Consider the following 13,404-nt stretch of genomic DNA (forward strand, 5'->3'; position numbering starts at 1 on the left):
AGAACTTAAATAATTTTTAGAGACTTAAATAATCGAAAATAATAAAAATGGGAACCAAGGATGATGAATATGATTATCTTTTTAAAGGTTTGTTACAAGTTATAAACTAATATATAGATTGACTTTTTTCTTTTTTGTTTTAAATAAATTTAAGATTTAAATGTATTTTTATGTGTTGTGTATATACCAACTATAGGTTAAATAAGTATAGTACACATAAGAAATATGTTTAAGATATAGGCAGTCTACACGTTTTTTACAATATTTATATCTAAATAATATGTTATAGTTATGTAAAAAGTGTTGATTAATAGTTTGACTTGTTATTATGACGTAATGAGCGTTCAAGCTTCCTGTTATTTGTAGCTTGTGTGTAGTGATAGGTGGCGTCTACTTAAGTGAGTATTTTGTAAACAATTTGACTTTCATGTTTGGGCGTTTATTTAGTTTTCTAGTTATAAAAGTATGAAATTAAATTAGTCTAGGGTTTGATTTGATTTGTTCACTTTTATGTAAAGTTACCTACATTTATATTTAAATACATAATTGATGAAGCTTTATAATTATTAGTGACGCTTCAATAAAAAGTTATGTTTTAAATGTAAGGCACATACATAAACAACTTAAAGTTTTTTTTTTACAATGGGAAGAGTTCTATGTTATAGTTTTACACAATTAAAGATTAATAACAAATACTAAATTCAATACTAAATACTACTTAGTTTCAATATTTTACAATTTTATTTGTATTTTTTCTTATTCTAAATACATTAATTCAATGAAAAAGTATTTAATGCATTTTTAATAGTTATAAAACTTACAAAATTTTAGATGAATTCAATTATTTTTAGTTAACATTAACATATTTTCACTCTTTAGTTTCTGTATTGGAAAAAAAACTTCATTTTTTAACATGAAAACCATTTTAATATGATTGTTATATGTAGATAAAATGATTGATATGTGATAAAAGTGTGATTATAATAAAAGAATCTTTTAAAAAAGTATTACAAATACTATTTAAAGGAAAAAACAATGATGTCTTTTTTGTATACTGTAACTTATAGTAGAATAGTTTTTATTTCAACAGTGGTGCTGATAGGCGACTCCGGCGTGGGCAAGTCCAACCTCCTGTCAAGATTCACGAGGAACGAGTTCAACTTGGAGAGCAAATCGACCATTGGTGTTGAGTTTGCCACCAGAAGCATTCAGGTTGACGGAAAGACCATTAAGGCACAGATATGGGACACAGCCGGTCAGGAACGATACAGGGCAATCACATCTGCGTTAGTATTAAATTCAAATCTTATTAAAATTTTGTCACTTAAAAAAAGTACGTCTTTAATTGGCTTATCTGATATGACGTTTGTTTTCTAAAAAAAAACATTTTTGTTATTTTAATACTTGAAACATAAATTATTAATCTAAATGAAAATAATGTAATATTTATACTTTCAAAGAAAGGCCACTATAAGTTTTTGTAAAAATCTACGTTAAATATCCTTATGGCCTAATTATAAAGTATTTGTGATATTATAAAATATTTTTATTAGTTGGCTGTAAACAAAAAAACTAAGTTATTTTTTCACTATCCACACTTTTCTAAACCTTTGAGACAACTGGTTTAAACTTAAATTTTAAGCAAAAACAAATGTTTTTTTGCAGATAATGGTAGTAGCGGCTGCAGTTTACCAAAACAAGTTTTTATACTGTTTATTCTTTAAAATATAACGGTTGCTTTTTTTACACTCATGAATAAGCTTGTTGCAGGATTGCCAAAAAACCTGAAATCATGGAAAAACCTGTTATTTTGAACAAAAATCACTAAAAAACCAGGAATTTTAAATAATTTTTACATGTTAAGTCGTAAAATTTCGATTTGACATAAAAGTTTATCATATAGATAAAAATTTTTTGTCATCATCAAAATGTTTTTAATTAAAAAATAATTTTTAAAATAGCTTTACAGTATCTTTTAAATTTTTTATACTATTTAACACAATTATTTACCTTAAACTTAATTTTAAAATAAGAATAGACCCAAAAAGGTGTACTTATAAAAACCAGGAGGAAATTTTGAAAACCTGGCGAAAACTTGCCAAAAATATTTGGCAACCCTGTTGTTGTCGCAAGCTAAGAGATGCAATATTAAAAATTGAATTAAAACAATAAGAAAACTTTTTGAGGTAGTTTATATTTTTGGTAATTTCTGACAAATAATATTTTTCCCACAAAGAAAGTAATGCATTAAATTAAAGTTTCCGTTGAACTTTGTATAGTTGAAAAATATGTATGAAAACTACTAAAGATAAAAATCACTTCTAGTTAAAATAATAAATATTTAGCCCTTAAAATTGCTTTAAAAATTTTTGCAGCTTTGGTAGTATTTTTGTTCTTTAAAAATGCTTATACAGAGTTTTTGTATTGATATTTTAGCAGTTCAGTGTTAAAAAAGTTCTAATAAACTGTGGTAATCGAAAAAAAAAAACTGTTTTGTTTCTATTGCTAGTTTATTTAGTTTTTTTTTCAGTTTTTTGGCATAAAAAAGTTCTGATATAACAAATAACTCGTTTTGTAACTTCGTTTTGTAAGTGTCTTGTTTTACGTGTTTAACAACTTAGGATTAATCCAAAATTTTGTTTTAAAATAAAACCTAGAGTTGAAAGAAAAATGCCCAATTTTTTCTTAATTGTTTTGGTAAATTCAATTTGAAATTTTTACCTTTAGTTTATTTCTCCTGGTAACTTTACTTAATTCACATAAACACTCAATTAAAATAAATCATCGGTTTTAAGTTTACATGATACTTTTTAGGAATTTCTCAAAAGTAAAGTGTTTTTAGGAATTTACTTTCTTAAATAATGGAAAGTAAGAATTATCAGTTTTGTTGTTTTACCTTTAAATGGATATAAATGTTGATGCTATTTTTGGCAATTATCTATGCTTTCTTATTTTATGCGTTTTTTTTAGTTTACAAATATAAAAAAGGACAAAATCTAAACTACCGTATAATTATATTTTTAGAAAGTTAACATTGTTTTTATACATGTTTTTGCTTTATTTTAACTTCAATCCAAAATGTTTTATTTTATTTAAATACATTATCCCTTATAAACACAAAATGCACAAATGTTTTTATTAGTTATTTATTGATAGCTCTGAATGCCTTGCAATGTTTGTTTTGTACTAAACCAATAAAATGTGTTTGGTTTTTATAATATTTCGTACATTTGCTTAAATACTAAATGTTACAAATTTTGAAATAACTTTTTTCAATGATAGTGCAAACATTTTAAATATTTTATTATTGTGTATTATGATATCAGTTAAAAAATATAAAACAATCTGTATTATCAAAGCACACTTTATCATGAATTATAAAACCAAAGTTTAAAGTGCTTTTCCTTATAATACAAAACACATGATTTCAACATCCGCTTATTAAATAAATTGCTTTCTTTTATTACTTTATTGCTTTTTAATCAATTGTTTTTTTTTATTACATTAAGCTCCTTAAATATTAATATATGCTAAATTTGAGTTGTAGTTTAGTAAGATAATAAGTAGTTTATATAGATAAATTAAAGTTATGATTTTTCAAATCAATAAATTTATTTTATATTATTCTTGATCAATAAACAGTATTTTATTTCAACATTTCGCAGCACTTAGTTGTAAACAAAACAATCTTGATAAACAAGTCCTACGTTGAAACATTTTTTTTGCAGTTAACAAACTTTAATATTATAAATTTCAACAAATACTTTTTATACATCCGAATCAGGGTTTTCCTAAAGTGGGTTGTTTTTGCTATCAGGGGTGAATGGGTAATTTACTATCAATTGGGTGATATCTAATATAGGGGATATTATTTTTAAATTCGTAACAAGTGGGTGACTAAAAAATAAATTTGGAAAACTCTGATTTTAAACTCATGCAACAGTCTCAACTAAACAAGCTCTAACAATCTAACTTAATGATTGTGGGCTTTATAACAAGTGCTTCTTACACCTTTAAATTCATGCAACCGCAGGCAATTACTAGTTTGCCAACTTTCACACTGTTTGCGTACATAGCTAATGTACCACAAGCTAATGATTTGTTTTACTTGCTGGTTAACAAAAAATATTTCTGTAAGACATTGTTGCGTCACAGGTACTACCGCGGGGCGGTGGGGGCGCTGCTGGTGTACGACATCGCCAAGCACCTGACCTACGAGAACGTGGAGAGGTGGCTGAAGGAGCTGAGGGACCACGCCGACAACAACATCGTCATCATGCTCGTCGGAAACAAGTCGGATCTGAGGCACCTCAGGGCCGTGCCCACCGACGAGTCCAAGGCCTTCTCCGGTTCGTTGAAATAAAGTTGAATGAATAGAGCTTTTGTTTTCATTGAGATGTTAATTAAAATAGTTTTTTCAATATAATTATAATAATAGTGTTTTGTATATGTAAAAGTTTTGACTTTCCCAAAGTCCAAGGCTTTCTCCGGTGTGTTTGATGTGTTTTTTAAATAGATACTAGCAAAGTGTCCCAGAATAAGTAATTTTTAAAACTCTAACCTCTGTAGAACTTTAGTGTAAAAAACGATAGCATACTCCAAATGTAAGTACTTAATGGGGGATGGTTAATATAAATTTACAAAATGTAAATAAGTAAGAATTTAGTTTTTAATTTTTAAAATGTTACTGCTAAATCACTTTGTTACATATATAGACGTTTTGATTGATATTCCAACAACTGATGTTTTACAAATATTGTTGTTGAAGTTTTTTTGGTGATTTAAATGTTAAATTTTCTCAAAATAGACTTGAGACAAAATGACGTATATTTCTAAATGTCAACCTTTTAAGTTAACTTTTTGAGAATTTTTAGGAAAATATAAATAAACTTAACATAATTTAAGTTCATTTTGTTTATTTAATATTGATCTTTTATACAGTTTTTAATTGAGTTATTTTGTGTCTTTAAAATAAAATTGACATGACATTGAAAACATAAAAAATTAGTAACAGTTTGTAGAGCTTAGTTGATTGTTTTTAAGAATAACAGTTTTAACTCTTTAAAAGAAGTAAAAGAGTAATTTAGACCAGCAGTATTAAGTATCATATGATAATATACATGTATATATCTTTCATATAACTGTTAACTGTTTTTTATTATGGCTCTATCATAGATACAAATTTATCGTTGTAATTTGATATTAAATAATAGAAAATTTTTATTTGATGAGCTTACTAATAGTTCAAATAGAATACTTTATATGAGATGTTCTTGAATAAAACTACAGCTAAAATAGTAGTTGTGTGTCTTTGAATTCTATAATACTTAGTACAAAGTTTCTTTTAACGGTTGTATTGTGTAATATATAAAAGCAGTGCAGTCATTAATCTGTTATAATTATTCATTGTGTTACTAAGATATTAGTAATTAAATTACTAAACAAAACAAATTAAGTTACCTGTCCTTTAAGATAATTGGTTTTATATTTTACATTTTAAATTTGAAGTAATTTTTTACTGTTGGCAGTAGTTAAATTTTCCCTTATGTTTTATATTTTAAATTGAACCGTCTACAAGGAATTGAAAAGCTCTTATGTCACTGGTTATTTCTTTTTTTTTTTAATTGTTAAGAACTCAGTTGAACTATCTTGTTTAAAATTTAGTTTTGTTATGTAAAATTTAAACATATTGGCAAATACAAAAGTGTAGCAGTCTAATTAATTTTTGTTTACAAAAAATTCTACCTTTAAATATTGTTTGTTTTCAACTAGCTACAATAAATTAGTTGCAGAAAAGAAAGTTTTAACGGTCGTAAGTACGCTCATTAGCAATTAATTTTTAAACTGATTAATTTTTCATGCAAACGTAAACAAATCAGGAAAAACCTGACGACGCGCAATTAAAAAGTTCTCGCTAAAAACTCCCCTTTTGTGGAAATCAAATTGTCTCTGCGCGTTCAACGTGGCTCGCTGCTCCTCAAAACCATTCGCGCGTGACCATGTCGCTTGTTACGAACGTCGGAAAAGTTTCTCATTAACATTGAAATCTGCCGTCTGTGCTTTTTGTTGAAGCTTCACTTCAGTCACCGGCCGATTGATGTTTTTGTTGAGCGCGTTTGTCGCCTGTGTTGTAACTGTTTATTATTTTTTTCTACTTGGGGCTTGTATAATTTAAAATCCAATATATTTTTTATAGATTTATAAAAATTTTATATTTTATTTTATGCATTCAAATTAGTAAAACAATGCTAACTTTGTTTATTTGATAAGTTTTTCAAGTTTAAAGTAGTAAATTCATGTTAATGTTTTTGTATACATTTAAACCACTAGGTCTTGTGTTTTTCAATGAATATCTATTATAAAGAATTAATATCACGAAAAAAAATATGCAAGAACTAAGTTGAATAAAGTTGCTTCAAATTAGAATAATTTTTTAAACTTATTTATGTCGTTGTTATTCAGAATACATTTTGGCGCAACTATTTTTGCGCCATGACGAAAAAATTAAACGCTCTTAAACCCTCTTGAATTATACTACAAAGAAAAAATCACTGTGTAATCAAGTTGGGAATTAAATAGGTTTTAAAAATAAATTTATTTATTCTCTATTTTTAGTAGGTTTAAAAGATATAATTTGTTTTGTTCTAACTGTCCTTTGTAATATAATTTTCTGGCTTTGTTTTGTTTAGTACCGCTTCTACAAATAAGTTATTATACGTTATCTCCGTGCTATTTATAATCTAGATTTTTCCTCAGTGTTTCTTAAAAGCTTACTAAATAGATTCTATAGTTTTATACTTCTTTTAATGATTTATTTACAAAGCATTTTCCGTGACTGCAAATTATATTTTATTACTAATTTGTTGGTTCTCATAAGCTGCTGATATAAAACTTAAAGTTTGTGAGAAAATTAAGACAATTTATAAAAAATCGCATTAAATTTCTTCCATGTAAATACTTGTATTTTGCCTTGACAATTTATTTTACCTCCAGGCCTTTTTAATATAAATACTGCTTCTTGTAAAAACTTACAAAAAAAGTTGCGCTTGTAAAAGTAAAATTAAGTACACGATGGTTTTGAAAAACCGCAGTGTTTATTTTTAAGTCTCTGAGTTCAAAATGAAAATTTAATTGTATTGTTTTGTTTTACAGAGAAAAACGGACTTTCATTCATAGAAACTTCCGCTTTGGACTCAACCAATGTAGAAGTAGCTTTCCACAACATCCTTACTGGTAATTTGCTTGAAATTTACTATTGTTTAAGTTTTGATATTTTTAAATATCTGTGTGTTTGAATTTATGGTTTCTTATATTTTTTTAAATTAACTTTTTTTTCTACTTACACAAAAATTGTACTAAACAATTTGTTTCTAGTTTATATTGAATAGATAAAGTGTAGACAGTAAGTTAGTATTGAAAAGGTTAATTTAGTTGAAAAGGAGTGCGAACTTGTAAAGTAAATGTTATGTCTAGTAGGAAGTATAACCTGAAGTGTATTTTAAACATTCGTGTTTTCCAATTAAAGAAATCAAAGTTGGTTAGTATTAATTTAGGTAAAATAAAATATTTCTGGTCCTTGCGTATTTAGTTAAAATGGTTTCTTTTATTGTTGTGATATTAATTTTCATAGTTATTAGTAATGAACTAAAAAATCTTAATAAGACTAATAAAAAGTAATTTAAACAAGATTTTTTTGCATTTAAATTTCAAAGTGGTGAAGCAATACCTACATTCATAAACGGTTTATAATAAAAATAAATAAAAAGTGTAAATAAAAGGTAATTTCAAATTTTTAACTTACTAAGTGTTTTAAACATTTTTTTAGTAAATGTTGGTCAAATAAAACCTATCTGATTAAGTTAAGTTTTATAAAGCAACTAAATCTTGTAATTTTTTAAATATTTGTTCTCATTTAGAATATTCATTGTTCAAAAAATAACAAAATAGCAATAATTAATTCAATATGAAGTATAGTATACTTCTACTGCTAAATATGCTTATCTAGATTTATTTATCCACTTTTAGAAACACCACTGTAACTTCTAGATATAATATTTTTTTTTGTGTTAAACTTTTACATTATGAAATAAAAAAGCTATTTTATAAAAAAAAAGTTTATCTTATGTTTTAAATATTTTATATGAGCAAAAAAGTATTAGTTTAATTAAATTTTATTATTAGAAATTGGTTAAGTAAAGATAAGATTATTTATATAACTCTATGTAGTGAAAGTTTTAAAAATAGACTAAAGCAAATACTTTTCTAAATAAGCTAAGCTATATAATACTTAAATTATTTACTGATGAATTTATAATTTACAAAATTTTAAATCAGTTTTGTTTTCTAAACCGGTTTATTTTAGATCAATAATTCTTAAATTATCAAAAGCCGTGCACAGTAGATTACTAAAAAACTACTTTGTGTCCTGATTATTAATTGTAACTCCATTTATAATAGTTAAACTCCCTTTAACAGAACATACTAGATTATTATTTTTTAAAGCTCTTAAATAAAGCTTTAAAAAATTATATCAAAATAAAGTGCATACCATACTTATTTAAAAATATTTTTTAGTTCCTTTTATTCCTAATGTACACAATGGTGTTTAAATTTTTTATATTTATAATTAATAAAAATAAATACAACTGTTTCCATTATTGTGTCTTGAATATTTGGTTTTGCTTTTATTTAATTATTTAAATACTTTAAATTTTTTATTTAAATTCTAGATTACATTAGTTACAAAGCAAATTTCAAAATAATGATAACTTTTTCGTTTTCTTTATTTGATAAAACTCATATTAATATTAAAAAAAAAACAAAAAAAAATTCTACTACTGTTTGTAAAGAACTGATATGTATTCAGCCCTAAAGTATACCCTTTATCCAAGAAAAAAAAAAACAGTATCCAACTTAAGTTCGCTTCAAATCAAAAACTTTTAATCAACAAAACATTGTCTCAGTAAGTTTCAAAACCAGCTTTGCACAAACCATCAGCTTTTGCAAAGAAACCCACAAAGCTGCAGAAACCACTGTACTCACAAAAACTCGTGACAACTCTGCTGCTTCCAGCGAACAAACTAACGTTGCATGTTTTCGCAGAAATCTACAGGATCGTGTCGCAGAAGCAGATCAGCGACTCGCAGGACGGCGGTCAGGTGGCGGGCGGCCAGGAAGTGGACGTGCCGGGCATCGTGCTCAGCCAGACCAACACCAGCAGTGGCGGCGGCAGCAAGAACCCGTGCTGCAAGAACCTCTAACAATCGTCGGCTTCTGCAGGATTTCACGAGAGTTTGAATACGAGGCGTGTGCCATTCGTACCAAGAAAAAATAAAATAAAAATTAGTTTTTTTAAATTCTTTGACTCTACTTAAGTTTTTTCAAACGGTTATTTTTTTGAATATTTTTTGTTTTTACAGACTCACATTTATTTTTATTATCTTTATGTACGTGAGCGATTATTCTTAGCTATTTTGATTTGGCATTCCTAATTGAAGTAATAAAAAATTATAGAAAGGCTTAAATAAACATTTAGTTTTAATTTCCTCCGTATTCTCAAGTGTTTGTATAGTTGTCTATGCGCAGCAGCTTTTTGCTTAGCATATAGTTTAATTTTATATGATCAAGTACTAAGAGCAATAATTTGTTTTCTATTTCACAATAACCTTTAAACTTTGCTTAAACTAACTTAATAAAAATTTCGTTTTCAAATAAGCGTTTTTTAACCTTTATAGCTCAATTAAGATTAAATTCATCTGGCCGTTTAAACGGCAGCAGAAGTTATTTAGTTTTTATACAACAGCGTTCAGCCATTGTTTATCGTTTTTATACAGCAGTTTATGATTTACTTATATATTTGTTGATCGGTGGCTTTTCGAAAAATAGACAATAAAAAACAAACTTTCTTGCAATAACATTGTGAATTGTTTTATTGCTGTTTTCGATCGAAACTTGAAAGATAAAGAAATTGTTTGATAAGACCTTAATAATTGAATTTTACTTAAGTGATTGAAGATTAAACTGATGACCATTTTTTGCGAAAGTTTGAAATTAAATTAAATTTAAAAAATTTTACAACTAACTAAACGTTAGTTAAAAAAACTGCTAGTTATAGAACGCTTTAGTTGTGTTTTCGACTTTTGCCTTGGTAAATACTTTAATTTAGAATCTTATTTATTTTATTTCTCGTGAGTTTCAATTTTTTCAGATGAGAATTGATTTTTACATTACTATTTAATCCACTTTTACGTCAATAAATAACCAAAAATAATGCGTTGCTTCATTTATATATCTATTGTGTTAATCTGTTATTCTTAACATATAATTATTTATTTCAATTAAGGTAATTAATTGATATTTATTATAGAAATCAAATTAAAAAGCTAGACTAAATACAGGGTTGCCAAAAAACTTGGAAACGTAGAATAACCTGGAATTTGAAAATTTAGGCTAAAAAACCGGAATTTGAAAAACTTTGGAAGAAAAAAATCTTAAATTTTAAATAAAAATCCTGGAATATTAAACAATTTTTACATCTTAAGTACAATGTTTTCTTATTAAACTTATCTGAAGTAGCTTTACACTATCTTTTCAATGTTTTTATGCAATTAACACAGTTTGTTTCCTTCAAATTAACTTTAAACTAAAAATATACCCAAAATTGTGCATTTTTAAAAACCTGGAGAAAATTTGGCAACCCTGTAAATGAATATATATAAAATCACAGTCACACTATTGCAATTTATATTCAAAAACCGATAAATTTGATTATACTTAGTTAGTATGCCTAGTATATTTAAAATGAATTACAAAAGTAAAGTATATAAAATTAGTAGATAGTAGTTTTTTAAAAATTGTCTTTAAGTAAACAAAGTAAAGTTACCAAAAATATGATTCGTAAAAGAAATGTGTTCTAATTAGTGATCTAAATATATTTATATAAAAAAAACATAAGATTGATAATACTAAGTTAGCATGCTTTGTATAATTAAAGTAAGTAAAATTAAATAAACTAGTAGATAATTAATTAAATTAAAATGGTGCCTTAAAACTAAGTAAAATAAAGTTACGAAAAAAATTAATTTCTATGGGAAATAAGCTAAATCTTTAATTATTTTTATACGTAGTGTTAACTAAACGTCAGTATGAGAGGATTCTTACTACCAAAATAAACTCAAAAAAGATGTTTTAATTTAAATCACATGAAAATACACGATGGAATTGAAGTAATGTTTTTTTTCCATTAGTGAAAGTTTTTTATAATGTTTACTTGAAAGTTCAAATTCTCATAATAATTTTTTTATGTGAGTACATCTAAATAAAATTTTTTTAATGTAGCAGTAAGTCCTACTATTTTTAAGATTGATGGTAAAAACCATGAAAAAATATGTTGATTAAGTATATAATTCTTAGTTACCAGAAAAAGCCATAGTTTAATAGGTTAAAAATTTTATAAAGTTCTTTGCTCAAAAAGTAGCTTGAGTTTGTGAAGATAAACATTTATCAGAAGTTCCAAATAATAAAGGTTATGAAAGAAAAAAACGATGTTTCGCAATAACTCACAATTTGAATTGTCAAAATTTAAATGTTCGTACACCTGTGTATAACGAGTTGAATGGTGTGTGAAAAAGTATTAATGAAACCTAAACATCATCATTCGCTTCTTTTTACACTATAAACTATTTATAACGTTTTTTTTCTCTACATTTTATTGTTCTTTCACACTAAAACAGTAATTATTAAACTAATGATCGGGATAGGTATAGAACCCTTTAGGTAATTGTTGATTTTATAACATGAATTCAGTTTTCATGAGCGACTTTTGCTGTAATATTGGTTAATATGAAATATTTGCTTTATTAGAAAATTCCCATTTTAATATTTTAAAATTGAAAGATGATTTATACTTATTGTGTTCCTTAAATTTTTTAATTCATGATGTTAAAAAAATGTGTTTTAGGTTTGTAATAGTTATTTTCTTTATCTTTTTTGGTATTCTATTTTGTGGTACCATTAAACTAAACGTGAATTTGTTTAAAACAACTCATAAGTTTGTAAGATAATGATTAAAAATACTTTATTTTGTTAGACTCTTTAAGTTTATTTTGAAAACTTATTGGTAATAGGCTTAATTGGATAATTTTATCGTAGAAAGTCTAAAATGTTTGTATAAGTTTTCACAAAGTTACGAGGTATTTTATATGCCTGTAGTTAATCATAAGTCTTCTTCTAATAAAACTTGTTTTTTAAGTCAATATGTAGAAATAGATTTCCAACTATGATATCTCTCTTGTATTTCAAATTATATTGAAAAATTAGTTCTTTTATATAAAATACAAAGTTTATACTGTTGCTGTTTTGGTGTTAGTTTTTGTTGTTTTGAAAACGGATTTTTTTTATAGATCTTGTACTGATTAAACTGCTTAAATATCAACTACAAAGTACTCAACTGGATTTTTGGGTAGAATTGTAAAACACTATAAAAACTTGTTTTGAGACAGTATAAAAGTTTCTTTGCTGACGTTGCAAGAACGCGACCGACAGAGTGGGTTAGTTCAGGTTTTCAATATGAAATCAAAGCCTGCGCTAACTGAGGATATAATAAATATAATTGGTTAGATCAGTGCGTCTCAACACTTCCTCGTTAGTGATGATGCCTTCTAATTTCAAAGATAAGACCCAGATATTATAGGCTGAAGGTGTTGATTTCCACTAGAATTTTTTATGAGTATTTGAAATAAAAAGTTTAAAACTATTCTAATGTTTAATAAGTATTTATCGAAAAGTTTTATTTGCAAAATATTTTTATCTACATCAGGTTATGAGTAATCAAATAAAATGTTTTATTCAGTATAATCAAAAATTTATCACAAGTAATCGTTTGAAAGTTAAGATCGAATATTGATTATAACACATATGCGTCGAGAGTTAAAAGTTGTTGTATCTATAACATTAGGATTTTTCTAATGCTAGTAAAGTATATAACTCTTTTTAATATTAACAAGAAAAGATGAAAAAACGGTTTTTAGACAGTAATGACCCTTCATTTAAAAGTTTAAAGTTTAAAATATCAGGAACTCGTCACCTGTTTAAGTAAGTGATTTAAACTTGAGCTTATTTGTTTTATAAACATTTGACTGTACGTTAATACATTGCAAAAAGTATTTCTGCTACTTTGTCTTATAACACTAGGTTTCAACTTTTTTTTTGTCCCATATTCTTGCTACAAATTAAAAGTAAAGTATTTGTGTATAGAAGTTATTATGTCTTAAAAGAAAATATGTACTTAAAAGTTTTAAGCATTGACTAAAAATACACGAACGTTTTAATTAAAATATATCCTTAAAAATTAATTACATAACTCATTATGTTTACTACAAACTAAAATTGTTACTGTTACAAAAA

General features: G+C 25.8%; 1 protein-coding gene across 1 annotated transcript; it reads left to right on the forward strand.

The window, feature by feature from the left end:
- The first annotated feature begins 4 nt into the window (after positions 1–4).
- Positions 5–10,264, forward strand: LOC145849851 (ras-related protein Rab-11B-like). Its single transcript, XM_082954928.1, has 5 exons — positions 5–87; positions 1,091–1,286; positions 4,156–4,349; positions 7,153–7,233; positions 9,103–10,264. The coding sequence occupies exons 1-5, from the start codon at positions 48–50 to the stop codon at positions 9,258–9,260; spliced, it is 669 nt and encodes a 222-aa protein (XP_082811054.1). The 5' UTR covers positions 5–47; the 3' UTR covers positions 9,261–10,264.
- The last annotated feature ends 3,140 nt before the right edge of the window (positions 10,265–13,404 follow it).

Source organism: Thalia democratica, chromosome 2 (assembly GCF_965202585.1).
Source record: "Thalia democratica chromosome 2, ktThaDemo2.hap1.1, whole genome shotgun sequence".
In the NCBI taxonomy this organism is placed as follows: domain Eukaryota; kingdom Metazoa; phylum Chordata; class Thaliacea; order Salpida; family Salpidae; genus Thalia; species Thalia democratica.